We start from the raw sequence: 23,484 nt of genomic DNA on the forward strand, positions 1-23,484 counted from the left end.
ACCCCAGCCCTCTCCCTTACACAGATCTCCCGACGTCCCTGTTCTCTGCTGTTGTTGTGCTTGTATGATTCCCTCTCTCTCCCCCTCTTGTCTCTCGCTCCCTTTATTATATGTTTTATGTGTCCATTTATGTTTTTGGGATGTATGGCAGAGTGGCCAGACGGAAGCCTCTCCTCAGTGAAAGACACATGAAAGCCCGCTTGGAGTTTGCAAATAAAGCACCGAAAGGACTCTCAGACTGTGAGAAACAAGATTCTGTGGTCTGATGAAACCAAGATTGAACTGTTTGGCTTCCGTCTGGCCACTCTGCCATAAAGCCCAGATCGGTGGAGTGTTGCAGTGATAGTTGTCCTTCTGGAAGTTTCTCCCATCTCCACACAGGATCTCTGGAGCTCAGCCAGAGTGACCATCGGGTTATTGGTCACCTCTCTTACCAAGGCCCTTCTCCCCCGATTGCTCAGTTTGGCCGGGTGGCCAGCTCTAGGAAGAGTCCTGGTTGATCCAAACTTCTTCCATTTAAGAATTATGGAGGCCACTGTGGTCTTGGGAACCTTCAATGCAGCAGAGATTTTTTTAATAGGCTTCCCCAGATCTGTGCCTCGACACCATCCTGTCTCTGAGCTCTGCAGGCAGTTCCTTCGACCTCATGGCTTGGTTTTTGCTCTGATATGCACTGTGAGCTGTGAGACCTTATATAGACAGGTGTGTGCCTTTCCAAATCATGTCCAATCAATTTAATTTACCACAGGTGGACTCCAATCAAGGTGTAGAAACATCTCAAAGATTATCAAGAGAAATCGGAGGCACCTGAGCTAAATTTGAAGTGTCATAGCGAAGGGTATGAATACTTATGTCAATGTGATATTTCAGTTTTTTCTTTTTAATAAATTTGCAAAACTTTCTAAAATCCTGTTTTCGCTTTGTCATTATGGGGTATTGAGTGTAGATTGATGAGGGAAAAAATGAATTTAACCGATTTCAGCATAAGGCTGCAACATAACAAAATGTGAAAAAAGTGAAGGGGTCTGAATACTTTCTGAATGCAGCCAGATGTGTGGTTGCAGCCAGATCTAAGCCAACACCAGATGACAAGAGAGCTAAAGGTATTCCAATAATTTCTCTGGTGGCCAAAGTAAAGCAGTGCATCGGACTGACATTTGTGGAATGTTTTCAGACCAGCAGCCAAATAAGCAGCTTGGAGATCCATGACAGACAATGTCCTGGAAAGAGGTGACACTTGTCCTGACATTACAAAACAAGATGACCTTACAAATCAGAAAATGTCTTGACATTTTCTCCTGAGTACTAACCTAAATGTCTAAATTTTGCTTAATGTACCTACCATAGAATATTTAATGTCAACAAGTGAGAGCAAGTGGATGGAACAGCAAGCTTAATATCTGCTGAAAAGTATGAATGCTGAACTATTCAGTTAGCAGTTTCAGTGGAATGGAACTTGTCTTGACTCGAACCAAACACCTCAGAAGGAATCGTGTTCCCATTTAAGCTTATTGTTTAAGGATGTGATTTTTTTATTGGACTAACAATGATTGTTCATTTATCCACTTGTTTTCAATTGTTTTAAAATTCCTGTCCCAATAATTCTCAAAAAAATTCAACATTCTTCAAGATGTTCACAATGGTTTTCAGTTTTTTAAACGTGACAAAATTATTTACAGGTGATTCTGGTGGGCCACTCGTTGTGAAGAAGAATTTTCGCTGGATTCAGGTATGAACTTGTTGGAACTTGAAAAACAAAATCTAAAGCAGAGTGCCAAATACAGGGTGATCCATAATTAAGTCCCTAAGTAAGATAAGAGAGATGTTGTGTGTGTGTGTGTGTGTGTGTGTGTGTGTGTGTGTGTGTGTGTGTGTGTGTGTGTGTGTGTGTGTGTGTGTGTGTGTGTGTGTGTGTGTGTGTTTTGCCATTTTTTTTTTCCAGAGATGGCCAATCCCTGGTGTTGGCTTAGCGGTTAGGGTGCTGGCTTGGGATCTGAGGATCCTGGGTTCGAATCCCGGTCGATCGCTGAATTAACGCAAGGGGGGTTGACTCAGCCTGTCATCCTTCCGAGGTCGGCAAATTGAGTACCAGCTTGCTGGGATGAATGATCCCGGTGTGTACCCCGGTTTAGAATAGGTACACCGTATCCCTGCGCATCGTAAGAGGCGACCAAGGGTTGGCGTCAGGAAGGGCATCCAGCCATAAAAAAAAACATTGCCTCAAACAGGGAACCATGATTGTCATGGGGCCCGCAAGGCTAACCCCACTCTAGCGGGGAAAATGGCCTTAAAACGATCATTCATTCATTCATTCAGATGGCCAAACGGATCGTTGTCAAACTTTGAGATTCATCATTGAATGCCTAGGTCCCCCCCGTTTGAGACAAAAAAAATGTTTTGAAGAAAATGTTGGAAAAAAAAAAATTGCTTTATTTATGGAATTGCCATTGAATTAAATTATTTTATTAATTGATTATTATTAATTAATTAATTTTATATAAATTTTATTAATTAATTAATTTCTTGAATTATTAATTTCCATTATTGAATTGAATTGCCAATTTATAGTGCTTTATCGGTAGTATTAAATGATCCCTGACCTCATTCATTCGTGGGTGTAGGTAAATGTTTTAGGCCCCACAAAAAAAAAAAAAAAAAAAAAATCAAAACTTTTGATTTCTTCATTCAACTTTTACCATCCATACTATAAAAGGCCTTGTGCGTGCGTACGCCCCTCCAAGTTCAAACCATTGGTTGGACAGTTCGCCTGACTCCAAACTAAATTTCAACCTAAACAAGCGTTACGCCTAGGTCCCCGTCTGTGAAGTGATGTGAGTTGACAAAGTGGAAGACGCAAGGCGGCCATTTTGGATTTTGACGTGGCGACCCAATTTTCAATAGCGTTCTTCCTTATGTGTAGATACACCCACACACCAGATTAGAAGTTAGTAGTTCGTTTATTTTTCAAGATATTTTGCTCACAAGGTTCAGACATATATGTGGTGGCGGCCATCTTGGATTTTGACGTGGCGAGCCAATTTTCAATAGCGTTCTTCCTTATGCCTCGATACACCGACACACCAGATTAGAAGTTTGTACTTCGCTTATTTTTCAAGATATTCCACTCACAAGGTTCAGACATACATGGCGGCGGCCATCTTGGATTTTGACGTGGGTTGCACCCACACATCAAATTAGAATTCGGTCCTTCGCTTACGCACGCACGCACGCACGGACGGACGCACGCACGCATGGACGGACGCACACGCGGACGGAGGGGGAAACCATAGTCCCCCTTTCGCTCCGCGGTGCGACGGGGGACAATAATCATACGACCGCCATGTTGGTGCTTATTGTTATAGGAAGTCAAGAACGTAAATTGAATGTCAGTCAATTGAATGAAAATTGATGATTTTAGGTGATGTTGACATTTGACCTTTTGACAAAGTTATTCATGTTTCTTGTCTGTTTTATAATAATAAAGCTTTGGTGAAAATTTGATGACAACGCTCAACTGGTAAATTTAAATTTCAGGTCAATTGAATGGAAATTGATGATTTTAGGTGACACTGACATTTGACCTTTTGAAAAAATTATGAATTTTCCTTCGCCATATTATCATAATAAAGCTTTGGTGAAAATTAGATGACAATAGCTCAAATGGTAAAAAGGTGACAGCCCGGACGGACGCACATGCACACACACACACACACACACACACGAAACCCGTCAGCTGCGCTAATTGACACAGGGAACCTGGAAATACTTGGCTGGTAAACGTCGTGTCCACACATCAATATTCAGCTTGTATTTGAAGTAAAGTGTTTTCTAATCACAATTCTTGTCTTTAAAATGTAGACGCTTCGTAAAGCGTAAACATGTAGATGTATGGTAACATCCTTGTGCTCTTGCTTTTTAAAATAAAACTATTTTGATGATGAACAGCTTGGCATCACAAGCTTTGGAATGGCCAAATGTGGAGAAACCCTATTGGGGCTGTACACGCACGTGGCCAAGATGATGTCCTGGGTGAAAAATACGGTTGGAGAGGACATCCAGTTCATCTAACAAGATTGGACAGATTCAGCTCTGTTTCTTTTATAACATGACAAAAAAACAAGCTTGATATGCCTTGTGATCTGCACTTGAAAACAGCAATTAAAATAAACTTGGAACCACAATCAGAAGGCTGTTATGAACACAGATATCATTGATATTTTCTCTTTCTTTTCATATATGTTCTTGTTAAACTCATTTAATATCATTCTTACAATTTAAAAGTGCAATTACAGTATTTGGACATGGAAACACTTTCAAAGTTTTTTTTTAACAATCAATGTGAATCGTGAAAATTGTGTGACTTCCCCTTGATTTATATATACTTTCCTGATATTAATTGCTCATGGAGAGGTTTCTTACTGAACTTACTATTGCCACTGTTGATATTCAGAAAATACAAGTAATGTGTTTTTATGATTACATGATGACGTACACCTTTATACTTTCTCAAGAATGCAGTGAATGTCTTGCTTGTATGTGTATTTCCCTCTGGTTTGGATAAATATGAGGAAAAAAAAAAATCATTTTCTTGTTTTGTGTGTTTATGGTCTCATTGAACATTTTGGAGCGTAATGCTTTGAAAACATTGGGGGGGGGGGGGGGGGGGGGAAATCTTCCTACATGTTCGTGACCTCCTCAACTCACTAATTTACTCACTTTTTGTAAATTGTGTAATTTGCTCTTTTTGTGGTTTACAAAGTCAAGGCTCATGGAAGAGCTAGAACATAGAATGGATCAGGAAGCAACAGAACAAAAGCTATCCCAGAGGAGAGAGCAGTATTCCATCAAGCTGTGGATGAAGGCCTTTGTAGGTTAATAAAGCTTCAGGTTTTCCAAGGAAGGACTTTTTATGATGGAGGATGCCCTGCTCGACAGCCATCTTTGGAGGCCAACTTTAAAATGTGGATTACCCAAGAAAGATCATGGCTGATAGTGAGACCCAAGAGTTTGAGTGAATGAACTTCTTCAAGAGGATTATTAAGAAAGGAGATAGGAAGGTTTGCCAAGATGGTCCTTTCGGAGAAAGATAGTGAGAGTGTGAGATTTGTCAGGATTGAAAGACATATTCCAAGGGTTTGACCAGCTTGTGATTTTGTCAAGGTCTGAAGAGAGGGACGAGGCTAAAGTCTGCTTTTCCGAAGAATGAGGGATTTGGGTCATCAGAGGAAGGCAGAGGTTTGGGTCATCAGCAAAGAGATAGAGGATTTTCCAGACAGAGATCCTTGATGAAGATTAGGAATAGGATGGGGGCCTAGAACACTGCCTTGAGCTTCACAGGGATAGGAGATGAAAGGATTCTGTTAAGAGCCACACTTTGGCTATCGGAGTGGAGGAAGTAAGTACCAAGTATGTCTCGTCTCATTTTCCCATGATGGACGTAAAAGTGGCCACCAAGCAACATCTTCAATTATGTGGTCTCTTACCTTGAGTGTAATCATGTTTGGTTGTTCCTCTCACCTTACATCACTCACAGTATACTTATGACTCGGTTAACTTTTGTTTGTTTGCTTCCTTAAGGAATTTAATCTGGCAACAAATGTAGTTTTGTTGATTAATTTTGACATGACATGACATGAATATATTTTATTTCGGAATAAAAATGTAGACAAAAAACAAATACACTTAATAGAGAGCTTCGTAAGCGAACCTCTATGCCAATTGCATGTAAATGTAAATCCATTCAAAATTTCACTTTCATTTCAAATTTCCCAAAAAAAAAAAAAAAAATCCCCCATTCCCTTGGGAACAAAATTTCATGTTGTCATTTGAAATGTCCCTTCCATGATCTGCCATATTGTCCCTTCCATGATCCGCCATCTTGTCCCTTCCATGATCCGCCACCTTGCTCACGTGATCTTGCTTTGGTCTGGCGCGACCGATAAATTATTTTCACCTGGTGATAAAAAATCAATAAATTACAATACAGTACTGTACAGAATGGATTTTGATTTCGAAACCGCTCATAATTTACGCCAGCTACACCGACTTCAGTTTTCCGCCAGCTACACCGACTTCTTTTTTCCACCAGCTACACCAACTTCATTTAAGCCAAGTACACCGATTTCAGTATGACCCTGCCAGTTGGACCAACATACCTGGTCCAGTCGACTAGAAGTCTAGACTATATAATACTAGCAGAAGTACCCGGCATTGCCGGGCGGGGGAGGAGAGGGGAGGGGGAAGGGGAGGGGAGGGGAACGGGGGGGGAGGGGAGGAGGGGGGGGAGGGGAGAAGAGGGGGGGAGAGGAGAAGAGGGGGGGGGGAGAAGAGGGGGGGGGGAGGAGAGAAGAGGGGGGGGGGAGGAGAGAAGAGGGGGGAGGAGGGAGGGGAGGAGAAGGGGGGAGGGGAGGAGAGGGGGGAGGGGAGGGGTGATGGGGGAGGGGGAGGGGGGAGGGGGAGGGAGGGGGAGGGGGAGGGAGGGGGAGGGGGGAGGGGGAGGGAGGGATCGCGCATAGGATATTCGCGCATAGGAAGTCCGCACCGAGCAGTGCCATTGGCACGCTGGCGGTCACGAACGACCATTGAAAGCGCTGCCCTCCGACTCCACCATTCTTCAACCCGAAAGGCATTCTCAAGAACTCGAAGAGGCCGAAAGGGGTGATGACGGCCGTTTTCGGGACATCGTCCGGTTGGACGGGGACCTGGTGGTAGCCCCGGATGAGGTCCACCTTGGAAAATACGGTCATGTTTGCCAACCGGCGGAAAAGTCCTGGATATGCAGGACCGGGTAGCGGTCGGGGGTGGTGGCATCATTGAGCCGGCGGTAGTCCCCGCACGGCCGCCATCCTCCGCCGGGCTTCGGCACAATGTGCAGAGGAGCAAGCCCAAGCGCTGTTGGAGCTCTGTACGATCCCCAGCCGCTCCAGCCGTGGCGAAATTCCGCTTTCGCCACGGCGAGCTTCGTGGGTTCGAGTCGGCGTGCCCGGGCATAGACCGGCGGCCCGACCGTGGGTATATGGTGCTCCACCCCGTGTTTAACGGCCACCGCTGAGGAGGTGGGCCGCGTGAGGGCCGGGAAACTGGCGAGGAGGTGGGTAAAGTCGTCCGCTGCCGGAAGCGTGCAAACTAAACTCGCCGGGACGGAACCTTCCAGCAAGCCGCTTGGCAAGCCGCCCAGTGAGCCGCTCAACGAGCCGCTCAGCGTACAAGCAAGCGAGCTGAAGGTTTCGGCCTGGACGAGCCGTCTGCGCTTCACATCGACCAACAGCCCATTCGCGCATAGGAAGTCCGCACCGAGCAGTGCCATTGGCACGCTGGCGGTCACGAACGACCATTGAAAGCGCTGCCCTCCGAACCGCAGTGAGAGGCAACGCTTCCCGAATGTGCGGATGGGTGTACCGTTGGCGGCAAGCAAAGCGGGGCCGCGGCCCGCAGTTTGCTTGTCGGACGTGGAGGCGGGGAGGACGCTTACCTGCGCTCCTGTGCGCAAAGAAAACGGTGCCTGGACCAGGTGTCCGTGATGAACAGGAGGCTGCTGGAATGGCCAACGCTCATGCCCGCAAGTGAGCGCCGGTCGTTTCCTGACCCGTTTCCCGAGAGCACGGCGGGCAACACGTTTTAGCCTGGCGGCCGAACCTGGCATGGTAGTAGCACCAGGTTTGCGGCGGTAACGGCAGCGGCGGCCGTGCCGGCGGCGGTGGTGGTGGCGGTAGTGGACGGGGCGTAGCAGCGGCCACGAGGGAAACCGGGGGCGCTGGAGCCTCCGTACCGGGAGCCACTACGGCAGCACCGTACACCGACCGCGTGTCGCAGGCCGCAAAATACTTGTCGGCCTCTACGGCCAGGGCACGGGGTTCCTTTATTTTGGAACCGGCCAGTGCGAGGCGTACCTGTGCAGGTAGCTGGCGTAGGAAAAGCGCCCGGAATAAGAAATCCGGGGGCTGGTCTTCAAGCAGGGACAGCATGGAATCTATCCGGATGGATGGTCGTGTGTCGCCGAGGCGGGAAGATCCAGGAGGCGGTCGGCCCATTCGATCTCCGTGAGCCCAAACGTGGCGATGAGGAGACGTTTGAGCGCCTCGTACTTGTTGTCGCCCGGCGGGCGCCGAAGGATGGACACGACTCGGGCAGCAGTGCCGGGCCCGAGGGCGGCGACCACGTGGTAGTACCGGGTCTCGTCCGCCGTTATGCCTCAGAGTTGGAATTGAGCTTCGGCCTGCAAAAACCAAACGTCGACTTGCGCTTCCCAAAACTCCGGGAGTTTGACTGCGATGGCGTTGGTAGCCATGGCGCGTTCGGTGGTAAGCAACGGCTGAACCAATCGGGGTCACCAGTGTGGTGCTGCGCACACACGACTCGATTGCCAGAGAGGTAGGCCACAACGCGTTGGTATAACAAAGAGTCTTTATTCAAAGCTCGTACTTCAGCACTCAGCGGGCTCGAGCTTAGAGCCCGCATATACATATGTCCCGAGGCCACGCCGAGTCCCCGGGCGTGGCCGATCGGTCGAAAGGCGGGGCATGTGCTTTCACTCCCCGCCTGGATGCTCGCGCCACCCACTGGTGCGCGGAATTATTGCCACTTGTGCCCGCCACAATATTATAATTAATCATGATCCGGTCGTGTGCTACCCTACTACTCAGGCCTGACGATTAATGGCAAGATTTATTTCTCAATGACTCCTACCAACAAGGTTGATCCACCTGCTTTGTAACAAAAACCCGTCCCCGTGGACAGAGTACTCCGTGGTCAAGCTAACAGCCACGGTAACGACGTGGACCTTGGAAAATATGGCCCAATAGTCCAGTTGGCAGAACAACACAACCTCGCAATGTCTGTTTACAATAATTTCTTTGCATTTTTTATTAGTTCTTAGTGTATTTATGAAATTTAGCCCGGGTGGCCACTTGCCACCCGCTTGGCTTTTTCAGAATCCAAGATGGCCACCAAGATGGCCGCAACATAGTACTAAAATCTATAATTCATCATAACTTTTGTTCTAAGTACAGTAGAATGGCGATGTTGGTGTCTATTCGTATGTTTTCAAGTGTTATTTTACTATTTAGTGACTATCCTGATGACGTAATTCCAAGATGGCCACCAAAGCACCCGAAACAATCCAAAAATACCACTGAAACTTACATTTTAACTTTTTATTCATTCTCTTCCTCATCATTGTTATCAGCACTTTGATTGTCTGCATCATCAGTGTCATTAGTTTCATTTATTCTTGTATTGAAGGGGTTTAGGCAGGCAGGACCACCACCACAGGCGCAGAACATAGTGCAAGGAATTTGATGGCCCATGCAGCCACAGTTACCACCTTTAAATGGTCGGTCTGATACACAGCCACATTTGACCAACTTGAGGATTTGTTCAGGAGCGTAGGGTACTCCATCTTTCATGTTTCGTGGGATTAGGCACTTATTTGTGTCATCTGTTTCCCATCCATATTCTACAGCATTAAGAGTAGGTGGATCTCCACTCAGGGCACTGTACCATTGGGCGACCTGATAATGTGCTCTGCGAACATTCTGCTCAAATGCTTCAGTTGTTGGTGGCAAATTACACAGTTTTGGTGCACTTGTTGATTTCCCAGTTATCTTTGCCCACTGTTGCTGATGGCACTCCGTCATGGAAGAACATGGTGTTTTCCAACCGTAGCATGCAGCCATGAAAGCTGTCGATTGCTTGACCACTTCGATCATATCTGCCGTCGGTTGGCCAAGTTGATCCAGTGTGTAGCCTTTTCTTGACAAAGTAATTGCTGTTGTCTTGCCCACTCCATAGGTCGCTGCAACCGAGTCGCAACCAGTTAGGGCATGGAGTGTTAGAAGATTGAGGGTACAATATCTGCATGTTTATGAGCAGTTGCCTTTATGTCAATGCAAGAGCGATGTTTGATTGGCAACTGCATCGTCATGGAAGACTCAAGCTTCTCACTCAAGTAGACGTAGAGCAGTAAGGCAAATACATCAGTGTCATCACACATCACACAAACTCGTGATTCTGGATCTTCTTTTGCAATGTGGATGGCTTGTTGAGTAATGAAGATGTCCGCCTCTTCATGTGTTGTGGCAAGATCCAGACGAGGATTTTCGCATCCTGTAGACACTTGTGTAGGTACTGACTTTCGCCTGTAACTACCAACTTGTGGTCTTGTGTCACGTTTTGTAAGAAATCTTTGTCACTTAGGATCTGCTCACAAATGAGTGTGTTCAGTTGTGCCTTGTTTGTGTAGTTTTTGAGCACTGCATCTCGAGCAGGCAGTGGAGTTGTCGGTGTGAGATGATGGACACGGCTAGCGGTTGCTCTAGCAGACCTAGTGCTACTTTTGGTAGAGTAGTCATGATATCGGTCAAAACACAGGTAAACATCAGCTTCAGATAGCGGTTGCTCTAGCAGACCTAGTGCTACTTTTGGTAGAGTAGTCATGATATCGGTCAAAACACAGGTAAACATCAGCTTCAGACAACCGCAGGGAGAGCCACAACTTGAAGCCTGATATGAATGTGTCAACGGTTCCATGAGCTGGCCAGTCAACTGTCCAAATAACAGCTGACACATCCATCACTATAGCTGTTGGGCTTCTGGTTAAGCGTTGAGATAGTTCCACCTGCATATTTTTCTTAAGTGTGGACTTTCCGGTAGCAACCCGCATCTGACCATCAGCATGGAACATTGATGGTGGATAAGCGGTCAGCTCTGTGGCAAGCACTTGTTGAAAGTTGAGGTCACGCTAATTCACTAGAAGGCCAATAACACGAGCGTAGATTGCTTCTTGGTCAATAACAGCATGCTCCCCGACTGTGAGACGCTTCTTCTTTGTGTCAAAGCTGACCATTTCCTTTGAGAGTGCGTTGTAAAAGCCATCTGGCCATAATCTTTCAAACTGGATCAGCTGCTCAGCTCCGATGTCCAAGGCCCTGTCAACATTTACGTTTGGTTCAGCCAGATGACCACTACAGATGTTAAGCAGAGATTCTGTTACATGGGTACCGAAATGTTGTCACCGAAATGTTGGATGACCTTCTCCACTAAGACACGCCTAGACATGACACATCCACCGTTATCTGAGTATATGCCTCAACTTCAAGAGAATTCCAAACTTTTGAGGGATCACTACACATAACATTGACAGTTTCAGGGAATGCTGGGTCATCAGCAACAAACTTGCTATCCGTATCATTGGTCCTATGAGTGCCGACATGGAAAGCAGCATTGCATTTGCGATGGTACCTGGCATCTGCGGCATGCAGATCTGACTGTGCACCAAGAATGCGGTCAAGGACTATTCTACCAAGGTCATCTTCACGTTTCTGACATAAGTCTATAAGATACTGTTTGTAAGATGTCTCACCATCAGCCATTTTGTCAGTTGTTACTTTTGAAGCAGGTGTTCTGTACTGCAGTGGCATCTTGGCATCATACTCATGGGGCAATGTACAAGGAGTTGCATCATAGCAGAACAGTGTTTTTGAAAGTCAAATAAAGAACCACCAGAACTTGAGCGCAATCCCTCAGGTGGCACTGTGGTCAGGCGATTTCTCATCATCATTCACACGCTTGTCCAATTTACGTAGAGTAGAAGGAGATACATATTTGTTTATACAATTTTTATGACATTTTAGAGTCGATGAGCCATTAGAAAGTTCTGGTCGTCGTCCAATATCATCTTGACGAATTTTACCAGTGGATAATATTGTGTCGATCCGTGAAGAATCCATCAATTTTCCATCTTGCTCACTAGTTGTAAAGTGCCTTAATGAAGCACTCTTCTTCTTGTTCTAATTGCACCATATCATCAGAACCTGCAAGAGAAGAAAAAACCTAATTACTACTGATCCATATAATCCATCTATAAATAGCATGATTAGCAGGATGCATCATAGCCTTGTAAGTTTTAGTAGTAATTTTGGATTTTTCGGGTGATTTAGCGGCCATCTTGGAATTACATCATCTAGATGGCCACCAAATACTAAAATAACTTTATAATCATATTTCTCACCCTTGAAAACATATTAATAGAAACAAACATCACCATTCTACTGTACTTAGAACAAAAGTTATGATGAATTATAGATTTTAGTACTATGTTGCGGCCATCTTGGATTCTGAAAAAGCCAAGCGGGTGGCAAGTGGCCACCCGGGCTAAATTTCATAAATACACTAAGAACTAATAAAAAAATGCAAAGAAATGATTGTAAACAGACATTGCAACCTTTTAAAAAATATATGGGGTCCTGCCACTGGACTACAAGCCAAAAGCACCTAAACACCCACAAGGTTGGTCTGAACTCGTACCTCACATCCCAACTGGTTTTGTATCCCACTAATAGGCCGGATGCAGATTCAGATGTTCACCAAAATTGAATCCAATCGTCCATGCCACCCACACACATGTGCAACTCATCTACCAAGTTTCGTTCGAATCTGTCCACAATTTCTTTTAAATATCATGCTGTATATCGTTTTTGGCCATATTTCTCAATGGTGAAGAATCACGTAAAAAGTTCGCGGACAGAATCACTTAAATTCGCGGAATCACTTAAAAAAAGTCATAAAATGACCTGAAATATCGGTGAAATTGTCAGGAGCAATGCACTTAGTGAATGTTTTCTGAGAAAGCCACTGATCTGTAGTAGAGATCAGTGGAGAAAGAGATAAGCAGAATGTTTCTGGCCCATCTCCAGAGCGCGAGCTCGGTCGAAAGCTGTTTGAAGGCCCAATGTTTCATTTTCCGCAGGTGTTGTTGCATGTGAGCTGACTCCAGTCAATTTATGAAAGCATCCCGTATTGAGTCATCTCTACATTGCTCTGCGGTCATAGCCTGGAAGTTACAATCCTTGCTTAGCTGCCGCAGGGCTGGCATGTATTGGTCGAGTGTCTCTTCTGCCTCCTGTGTATGTGTAGTGAGGAGATGCCTTGCAAATACCTCATTCTTGGGCTTTACATACAGTGATTGGAGAACGTCAATGGCAGCATTAACAATAGTGATACGCACGGCCAGTGATACGCAAAGAGAGTGGTACGCAAGGCCAGTTTATTACTGGAAGAAGAAGCGTCTGTCCATCAGTGAAGAGGGGGACACACGGCCAGTTTATTATTGGAAGAAGAAGCGTCTGTCCATCAGAGAAGAGAGTGGTATGCATGGCCAGTCTATTACTGGAAGAAGAAGAAGCGTCTGTCCGTCAGAGAAGAGAGTGGTACGCATGGCCAGTCTATTACTGGAAGAAGAAGCGTCTGTCCGTCGAAGAAGAGAGTGGTACGCACGGCCAGTCTATTACTGGAAGAAGAAGCGTCTGCCCATCAGTGAAGAGAGTGGTATGCATGGCCAGTCTATTACTGGAAGAAGAAGCGTCTGTCCATCAGTGAAGAGAGTGGTACGCATGGCCAGTCTATAACTGGAAGAAGAAGCGTCTGTCCGCCAGAGAAGAGAGTGGTACGCACGGCCAGTCTATTACTGGAAGAAGAAGCGTCTGCCCATCAGTGAAGAAAGTGGTACGCACGGCTAGTCTAATACTGGAACAAGAAGAAGCATCCATCCCAGTGGACGCGTCTGTCCATCAGTCTTGGAACAAGGATCAGGACTGGAACAAGAAGCGTCTGTTCATCAGTGAAGAGTGGTACGCACGGCCAGTTTATTACTGGAGGAAGAAGCGTCTGTCCGTCAGTGAAGAGATTGGTATGCACGGCCAGTTTATTACTGGAAGAATAAGCATCTGTCCGTCAGTGAAGAGAGGGGGACACATGGCCAGTCTACTACTGAAACAAGAAGCGTCTGTCCATTAGTGAAGAAAGTGGTACGTACGGCTAGTCTAATACTGGAACAAGAAGAAGCATCTGTTCGTGAGTGAAGAGACAGGTACACACGGCCAGTCCATTACTGGAAGAAGAAGCATCCATCCCAGTGGACGCGTCTGTCCATTAGTCCTGGAACAAGAAGCATCAGGACTGGAACAAGAAGCATCTGTCCATCAGTGAAGTGGTACGCACGGCCAGTTTATTACTGGAGGAAGAAGCGTCTGTCCGTCAGTGAAGAGATTGGTATGCACGGCCAGTTTATTACTGGAAGAAGAAGCGTCTGTCTGTCTGTCAGTGAGGAGAGGGGGACACACGGCCAGTTTATTACTGGAAGAAGTGTCTGTCCGTCAGTGAAGAGAGTGGTACGCAGGGCCAGTTTATTACTGGAAGAAGAAGCGTCTGTCCATCAGTGAAGAGAGTGGTACGCATGGCCAGTGTATTATTGGAAGAAGAAGCGTCTGTCCGTCAGTGAAGAGAGTGGTACGCACGGCCAGTCTATTACTGGAAGAAGAAGCGTCTGTCCGTCAGTGAAGAGAGTGGTACGCACGGCTAGTCTAATACTGGAACAAGAAGAAGCATCTGTCAGCAAGTGAAGAGAGTGGCACGCATGGCCAGTGTATTACTGGAAGAAGCGTCTGTCCATCAGTGAAGAGAGTGGTACGCACGGCTAGTCTAATACTGTAACAAGAAGAAGCATCTGTCAGTGAGTGAAGAGACAGATACACACGGCCAGTCTATTACTGGAAGAAGAAGTGTCCATCCCAGTCTACTACTGGAACAAGAAGCGTCTGTCCATCAGTGAAGAGAGGGGGACACACGGCCAGTCTATTACTGGAAGAAGAAGTGTCTGTCCATCAGTGAAGAGAGGGGGACACACGGCCAGTTTATTACTGGAAGAAGAAGCGTCTGCCCGTCAGAGAAGAGAGTGGTACGCACTGCCAGTCTATTACTGGAACAAGAAGCGTCTGTCCATCAGTGAAGAGAGGGGGACACACGGCCAGTCTATTACTGGAAGAAGAAGTGTCTGTCCATCAGTGAAGAGAGGGGGACACACGGCCAGTTTATTACTGGAAGAAGAAGCGTCTGCCCGTCAGAGAAGAGAGTGGTACGCACTGCCAGTCTATTACTGGAAGAAGAAGCATCTATCAATCAGTGAAGAGTGGTACGCACGGCCAGTCTAATACTGGAACAAGTCAAGAAGAAGCATCTGTTAGTGAGTGAAGAGACAGGTACGCACGGCCAGTCTAATACTGGAACAAGAAGCGTCTGAGTGAGTGGTGGTGGTGCACGTGCAGCCACCCTGCTGCTGGTTGCATCATTTTTCTTTGGGCGAGTCTGCCGCTGATGCAATTCCTCTCTGTAACTCGTTATCTGGTACTCATTTTGCCAACCTAGGAAGGATGACAGGCTGAGGCAACCCCACCTGGCGTTAATTCAACGGGATTCGAACTCAGGACCTTAGGATCCCAAGCCCACCATTTGGCCAACACCAGTCACCAGGTATGTCTGAGTGAGTGAAGCGACAGGTACGCATGGCCAGTCTGTTACTGGAAGAAGAAGCGTCTGTCCTTCACTTCAGTGAAGGGACGGCTCCGCACGGCCGGTCTCTATCAGAGAGTACGCTCGTACTGTAAGTCTGTAACTGTCTATGTAGATATGGCGCGGGAAAAAAATGTTACTATTAGTGTTACTGAAAGCAGAAGCGTCCGTCCGTCAGTCAGTAGGTGAAGAGACGGATACTCAGTCACGGCCAGTCTATGACTGGAGGCAGAGGAAGAAGAAGAATAAGACGAAGTAGAAGCGGCATGAGAAGAGGAAGCAGAAGGGGAGGAGGAAGAAGGAGGAAGTGTATAATCAGCGGAGGAAGAAGATGACCAAGAGGAAGAAGGAGGAAGTGTATATTCAGCGGAGGAAGAAGATGACCAAGAGGAAGAAGAAGCGGTCGCCCGTGCAGCCTTCGCGCTTTATTCTAAGTGGCAAGGTGTAGTGTAGAATAACATTCTTGTGTAGTATCCTTCTGATGTAGAATAATATAATATTAATAACATGATAGAGTTGGAAAGCAAATAATCGATTTACTTGAACACACATATATATTCGTGCCGTTTAATCACAAACTCACCTGTTTTAAAAAGGCAAATGAAGAAGCAGTCTTTGCATGTTGGCGTAGCTGTTCCATCAGAACCGTTTTTATTATTATTCGACAGCAGGAACCCTTATTACAATAAAGCATGCCGGACACGTAAAGCGCACACAAAACCATATCAAGTCATGAAGAAAGAGGAAATTATTTGATCGTGCAGGGAAATTCGCCCAAACAACAACAACTACCTGTTATAAAAGATTCATATTTCGTTTGATTAACTCAATTTACATCCTTATTTACTCACATTTACTCAATTTACAATTTACTCACAGAGATAGAAATCCCAAATGTTTGTGAAGTAAAACTTTCTGTGTGAAAACAAAGCGGCTCGGATCACACTAAATACATATCCCGGTTCCCGGTAGTCGAGCCTGATTGGTCCGTGGCGCAAACGTTGCAGTGTTAATGGCTTAGAGAGACGTTCAAATATAAACTTTATACTCTGGTTTTGTCCTTTTTTCAATACCGGGTGAGTCGACTGTTTCACTTGTTTCTAAGTTTGTGTATATTGTGTGTGTTATTACTTTTTGTTGAGAAAGAATGTTTATGAGTTTGAGCACGAAAGGGGAATTCCGAAATCCATGTATGGCCATGGGATGGAAATCCCCTTTAAACAGTTTCGGCAGTTGGAGACGTTTTCATCCTTAATGTCCATTTCGCGCACACAATTTGTACGTTTTTACTTGTAGCACATTTCAAACAGTGGTAAAGTCGTATTTGTAAAACATTTCGCTCCTTTGATTTGTTTTTTCACCCACGTCATGCACGTTTATTTATTACCTCCGCTATCAAAGGTTGATGGAGGTTATGTTTTCACCCCTGTCTGTCCGTTTGTGAACAAAATATCTCAAAAATCTGTGGACGGATTCGGACGAAATTTGGCAGAGATGTAGCGTATGTGACAAGGACGAAATAGTAAAATAGTAAAGATTATAGTAAGATTCTCATATCCGAATCCATATTCAGATCTTCACCAAAATCGAATCGAATTGTTCTTGTCAGACACCGAACATGTCCAACAAGTTTCGTCCAAATCCATCCACAACTTTTTGAGATATCCTGCTATGTATCGTTTTTGGCCCTATCTCCCAATGGTGAAGAATCACTTAAAAAAATTATAGTGGCCGGATCCGAATCCGGATCTTCACCAAAATCGAATCATTTCGTCCATGTCACATACGCTACATCTCTGCCAAATTTCGTCCGAATCCGTCCACAACTTTTTGGGATATTTTGTTCACAAACGGACAGACAGGGGTGAAAACATAACCTCCATCAACCTTTGGTAGCGGAGGTAATAAATAAACGTGCATGACGTGGGTGAAAAAACAAATCAAAGGAGCGAAATGTTTTACAAATACGACTTTACCACTGTTTGAAATGTGCTACAAGTAAAAACGTACAAACTGTGTGCGCGAAATGAACATCATGGATGAAAACGTCTCCAACTGCCGAAACGATTTAAAGGGGATTTCCGTGGCCTATCTATATTATAATAGCCGTAGATGATTCTGTCTGTCTGTCTGTCTATCTGTTGGGTGTCTGTCCTGGGTGTGGCTTACTCGGTTTGCAGAGTAGCTCCACCCATAGCTCCACCCATTCTGGGAGTGGCTATAAACAAATATCCACCATCTATCTATAATGCCAGTAATCTCTGTGTGTCTGTCTGTGTGTCTGTGACCGCTGTTTCTCGACAACCACGGGTCCGATATACTTGAAACTTGCCAGGTATATTGCTGGGGACCCGAGGATGTGCCTTTTCAAGGTTTGTAATTAATCGGACAAGTACCTACCGAGCTATGTCCAAAAAACGCTTCAACCAATCAGAGAGCAGCGAGCTATCACGTGTGCCGAACCGTTAATGCAATGCAAGCGTTAATGCGTTAATGCAAGGCTTTTCTTTTTTCCCCTCTTCTCTTTCTACTTTTCCTTGCGATTAAATTGCAAACAGCCAAAATACGTTGGCGCTAATTGAATAATTGGCCATTAACACTAAAATAATCGTAACTGCGATATGCCAACTTCCGGACAGTGCAGCCTTCCATGTTGTTGTTGTTTGCAGCAGCTGTTTGCAGCAAGGCAAGGCTTTTCTTTTTTTCCCTCTTCTCTTTCTACTTTGCCTTGCGATTAAATTGCAAACAGCCAAAATACGTTGGCGATAATTGAATAATTGGGCATTATGTTTTACAACTAATAAAAACGAATTTGCGATTCATTCGCTTTCCTGCGCGTTTGTGTACGCGATGGCGATTTCTTTACCAAACTCCGGAAGCCGTTCGCTTTGGACCGAACCATTGCATGTAAATAGAGGGGGGGGATTGTCACCACTCGCAAGCCGTTCGCTTTGGACCAAACCATTTCATGTAAATAGAGGGGGGGGATATAATTTTAGATAGATATATAGTACGGGCATATATATAGTACGGGCATGCCCTAGTTTTATTAACTCGCATAGCTTTGAGTCCTGTTTTGTAGGCCCGTGGTGTCTTGCTCTCCCCCAGTTTTATTTCAAATCAAATTCGATAAATCATTTCATTTTTCACAGTCGCTAACATAGTTTTAGACTCGGTTGAAAAAAAACGGGAAGAAAATCCGATGAAAGTTGCCGTTTATAGAACGAAATGAATTCTCAAAGGCCTGTAACTTCAAGGCCATTGAGTCTCTCTCACGCCTTTATCTCCAATCTAACTCACCATATGATTTCATTTTTATCGATGGTTTTACTTTTAGACTCGGTGTCAGCAATAATTGAGAACAATCCACACACGCGGGAAAATGCAGAGATATATTTTTTAAAATCGCGTCATGGTGTATCATACACCGCCCAACATGACACCGCCGGCAATGTGTCGATATATATTAAAAATTCGCTTTTGCTTTTCCGTTATGATATATTACTATTTCGTTTGATGATAGTCGTCACAAAAACGTCAACAATGATGCCGACATATATTTCTTCGTTTTTATTTCATTCAACATATTAGCCGGAAGTAAAATATGTTTCAGGAAATTACCGAGAGATATTTCTTCGTTTTTTTTATTAGTTATGTGCGCATACACTTTAAATAGGTTTATTTGAAATCTTTAATTTTCCACAAACATTCCACACACGCGGGAAAATGCAGAGATATATTTTTTAAAATCGCGTCATGGTGTATCATACACCGCCCAACATGACACCGACGGCAATGTGTCGATATCTATTTTAAATTCGATATATCATTTCATTTTTCACAGTCGCTAACATAGTTTTAGACTCGGTTGAAAAAAAACGAGAAGAAAATCCGATGAAAGTTGCCGTTTATAGAACGAAATGAATTCTCAAATGCCTGTAACTTCAAGGCCATTGAGTCTCTCTCACGCCTTTATCTCCAATATAACTCACCATCATGGTTTTAGACTCGGTGTCAGCAACGCGGGAAAACGCAGAGATATATTTTTTAAAAATACACCATATCACCGCCCAACAGCCAACAAGTATCATACACCGCCCAACATGACACAGACGTCAACATTTCGACATTATCGCTTTTTCTTTAAACCGAGCCGAACCGAATAAACCGAGTGAATTCACCGTTTACCTTTGATGCCAGTCGTCACAAAACGACATATATTTCTTCGTTTTTATTTCATTCAACATTTTTAGCCGGAAGTAAAATTACCGAGAAATTACCGAGTTCAGGAAATTACCGAGACATATTTCTTCGTTTTTTTATTTATTAGTTATTTGCGTATACACTTTAAATAGGTCTATTTGAAATATTAAATTTTCACAATGTAATTTACTTGCCATTTGTCATTTGATAATTATGAGACACTTCCTATTGAGGATCGTGACAATTCATGCGGTGCGTGGAAACTTCCATTTCCAAAATGGATGAGACGATCGATGAAGAACGCAGACTTGAACAGGATGTAGCAAGAAAACGAATGAGACGGGCGAACGAGTCCATCGACGAACGTCAATGCAAACTTGCGGGGTCACCCGTGGGAATCCCACGGGCATGGATGTGTGTGACATTTCGACATATTGAGTTAGATGCTGCACATTCATTTTTACAAAATGGTTACTGGCAAGTCATCAGATCCAGAAATGGTGTCATGAACACAATTTATTTACGCGCAAGCGCGAAAGCAAGACGGGCCGATTTCCGATTCCGACGGGCCGACAGGCGAGATGGGCCGATTTGGAGCAAGAAAAAGAACGAGACGGGAGAAAAACGAGAGAAACGAGACGGGGAAAGCCGATTGGAGAGGCGAGTGAGGCGCGATTGGAGAGGAGTGTGAGGCGTGATTGGAGAGGAGTGTGAGGCGCGATTGGAGAGGCGTGTGAGGGATTGGAGAGGAGAGGAGTGTGAGGGATTGGAGAGGTGAGGGATTGGAAAGGAGAGGGATGTGAGGGTTTGGAGAGGAGAGGAGTGCTAGGTGGAGACAGGAGAGTGTCAGGTGGAGAGGAGTGAGGGGTCACATATTATGTGAAATAAATAAAGTGTTCATCACACCATTTCTGGATCTGATGACTTGCCAGTAACCATTTTGTAAAAATGAATGTGCAGCATCTAACTCAATATGTCGAAATGTCACACACATCCATGCCCGTGGGATTCCCACGGGTGACCCCGCTAGTCTATATATTATAATAGGCGAAGGTGATTCTGTCCGTCTGTCCGGGGGTGTGGCTTAGTCCGTTTGCAGAGTAGCTCCACCCATTCTTGGAGAGGCTTCATGTAAACAAATATCCACCATTTTATTACCCCGAGTGACTTTGAGGCCTGTTTAGTTAGGCCCATGCTGTCCTTCTCTCTCACACAGGTTTATTTCACCTCTAATTCGATATATCATTTCATTTTTAACAGTCGCTAACATAGTGTTAGACTCGGTTGAAAAAAAACGGGAAGAGAATCCCAAGAAAGTTTCCGTTTATAGAACGAAATGATTTCTCAAAGGCATGTAAAATACAGCCCATTCATTGAGAGTCACCCTCACGATTTTATCTCGAATTCACCATCTGATTTAATTTTTATCGATGGTTTTAGACTCGGTGTCAGAAATAATTGAGAACATTCACGCACACACGGGAAATTGCCGAGATATATTTATAAAAATCGCGCCACGATGATACACGAAAATACACCGCCTGAAATAACAGTCAGGGAAAATGTCAACATATATTAAAAATTCGCTTTTTCTTTTCCGTTAAGATATATTACTTTTACGTTTTATGAGAGTTGGTACAAAACGACATATATATATATATCTTCGTTCTTTCTTATTTCATTCAACATTATTATCCGGAAGTAAAATATGTTTCAGGAAATTACCGAGAGATATTTCTTCGTTTTTTTATTTATTAGTTACGTGCGCATACGCTTTAAATAGGTTTATTTGAAATCTTTAATTTTCACAATGTAATTTACTTGCCATTTGTCATTTGATAATTACGAGACACTTCCTATTGAGGATCGTGACAATTCATGCGTTGCGTGGAAACTTCCATTTCCAAAATGAATGCGACGGTCGATGAAGAACGCAGACTTAAACAGGATGTAGCAAGAAAACGAATGAGACGGGCGAACAAGTCCGTCGACGAACGTCAATGCAGACTTGAACAGGATGTAGCAAGAACCGCACAGAGACCGCAGGAGACGGGAGAACCGCACAGAATGCTGCTGCAACAACGATGAGGAGGGTTGGAGAGGAGCGAGGGGTTGGAGAGCGAGGTGCTAGGGGTTGGAGAGCGAGGTGCTAGGGGTTGGAGAGCGAGGTGCTAGGGGTTGGAGAGCGAGGAGATAGGGGTTGGAGAGCGAGGAGATAGGGGTTGGAGAGCGAGGAGATAGGGGTTGGAGAGCGAGGAGCTAGGGGTTGGAGAGCAAGGAGCTAGGGGTTGGAGAGTGAGGAGCAAGGAGTTTGAGAGTGAGGGCCGATTGGAGCGGAGTGAGGGCCGATTGGAGCGGAGAGGAGTGTGAGGAGGTATTGGAGAGGAGTGTGAGGAGGTATTGGAGAGGAGTGTGAGGAGGTATTGGAGAGGAGTGTGAGGAGGTGTTGGAGAGGAGTGTGAGGAGGAGTGGGATTGGAGAGGCGTGAGGGTGGAGAGAGGAGAGTGTCAGGCGGAGAGGAGTGTGGGGTCACATATGTGAAATAAATAAATTGTGTTCATTACACCATTTCTAGATCTGATGAATTGCCAGTAACCATTTTGTAAAAATGAATGTGCAGCATCTAACTCAATATGTCGAAATGTCACACACATCCATGCCCGTGGGATTCCCACGGGTGACCCCACTAGTATACTATAATTCACCAAATGTCTGTCTGTCTGTTCCCAGGTACCGCAAAAACGGCTGAACCGATTGCAACAAAATTTTGGGTGGGTAATCCTGGGACCCCTTGGAGTAAAATAGGCTATATTTTTTTCCCCAATTTTCCACTTTTCCAGCTTTTCCAAACACGATGGAGTAATATTTACGGATATGAACAGTGATGTGGCTTTTATTGAAATTCTACAAATACTGTTTAGATTTTGATGATTTGTGTGTGATATGATTCGACGGATGTTTATATCAATCGTTTAAAATAAAAAAAAAGCCTTTAATTTCTAATATTTTGCCTTTTCATTTGGGCCTCCCAATTGAAGCCCCGCCCGTAGGGCGGGTACCGTTGCTAGTTATTTAAATTTTAAGTGATGCTTCACTATTGGGAGATAGGACCAAAAACGACACATAGCAGGGTATCTCAAAAAGTTATGGATGGATTTGGACTAAGCTTATTGGAGAGGTTGTGTATGTGACAAGGAAGAATCGATTCAATTTTGGTGACGATCCGGATCCCGCTACGCCATTATATGTTAATGTGGTTACTGTTGGTGACGTAGGCATATGCATCATCGCTATTGCGCATGCGCGGCCCGGCGGTTCCGGTGTCTTGTCCATCTTGGTGTGCGGTTGCTTCTTGCCTCGTTATCTTATAAAGTGCGATGATTAAAAGCTGATGTAACAATGCTTGAAGGAAGGAGAGGCGTTTACCTTCGCTGGTGTGTTGGCAGCGTCTTCGAACCCATTCACCCGCTGATTCAACAACCGACGACGAACGAACGGTCGATTCCCGCCTCATTCCACAGGAGCGTTTTCACACAAATGTAACCAACCAGGCAGAGGAATACTAATCTGGATAGCACGGGCTTTGTCATTTCGTCAGCACACAGTATAAAACATGGCAAATATACATCGGGCAACAAGACAATTTCCTGACCAAAGAGTTCATGCGTATATGCCCGACCGGCTCCCCGAAACAGCCGAAGAACTTTTCACTCCCAAAATGGCGGCGGCACATCGGGCTCCCAAACAATGGAGTCTGACGAAGCAGGAAACATTTACGTCTTTCGAGAACTGGTGACAAAATGTCCAGCATAACCTTTCTCTCGACCCAAACATTTCATATTTTCTTAGTGACGGCATCACATGGGGACAGAAAACCAACCGTTCGCCCATTCGAGGCCTTGCAGATGACGGAGAGGATGATCCTGCTGCCGTGCGACG

General features: G+C 44.9%; 2 protein-coding genes and 1 long non-coding RNA gene across 6 annotated transcripts in view; 2 read left to right on the forward strand and 1 right to left on the reverse strand.

Moving 5' to 3' along the window:
• LOC137416438 (complement factor B-like) overlaps positions 1 to 4,187 on the forward strand; it is a 124,174-nt gene extending 119,987 nt beyond the window's left edge. For all 3 annotated transcript variants that reach the window (XM_068102036.2, XM_078774819.1, XM_078774820.1), the window contains exons 18-19: positions 1,680 to 1,729; positions 3,946 to 4,187. In XM_068102036.2, the coding sequence (XP_067958137.2) occupies positions 1,680 to 1,729; positions 3,946 to 4,068 (173 nt within the window). In that variant the 3' untranslated portion in view covers positions 4,069 to 4,187. The remainder of the gene's footprint in view (positions 1 to 1,679; positions 1,730 to 3,945) is intronic.
• A 1,424-nt stretch (positions 4,188 to 5,611) lies between these two features.
• Positions 5,612 to 16,100, reverse strand: LOC137416437 (uncharacterized). Its single transcript, XR_013622908.1, has 3 exons — positions 15,926 to 16,100; positions 11,360 to 11,810; positions 5,612 to 5,953 (listed from the first exon to the last, which is right to left on the reverse strand). It is a non-coding gene; the product is annotated as an uncharacterized LOC137416437 (long non-coding RNA).
• Positions 16,101 to 16,286: 186 nt separating this feature from the next.
• The window catches only part of LOC137417147 (TNF receptor-associated factor 2), a 91,622-nt gene continuing 84,424 nt past the window's right edge, over positions 16,287 to 23,484 (forward strand). For both annotated transcript variants that reach the window (XM_068102938.2, XM_068102941.2), the window contains exon 1: positions 16,287 to 16,418. The gene's annotated coding sequence lies outside the window, so the exon portion shown is untranslated. The remainder of the gene's footprint in view (positions 16,419 to 23,484) is intronic.

Source organism: Myxine glutinosa, chromosome 3 (assembly GCF_964187855.1).
Source record: "Myxine glutinosa chromosome 3, kmMyxGlut1.1, whole genome shotgun sequence".
NCBI classification, from domain to species: domain Eukaryota; kingdom Metazoa; phylum Chordata; class Myxini; order Myxiniformes; family Myxinidae; genus Myxine; species Myxine glutinosa.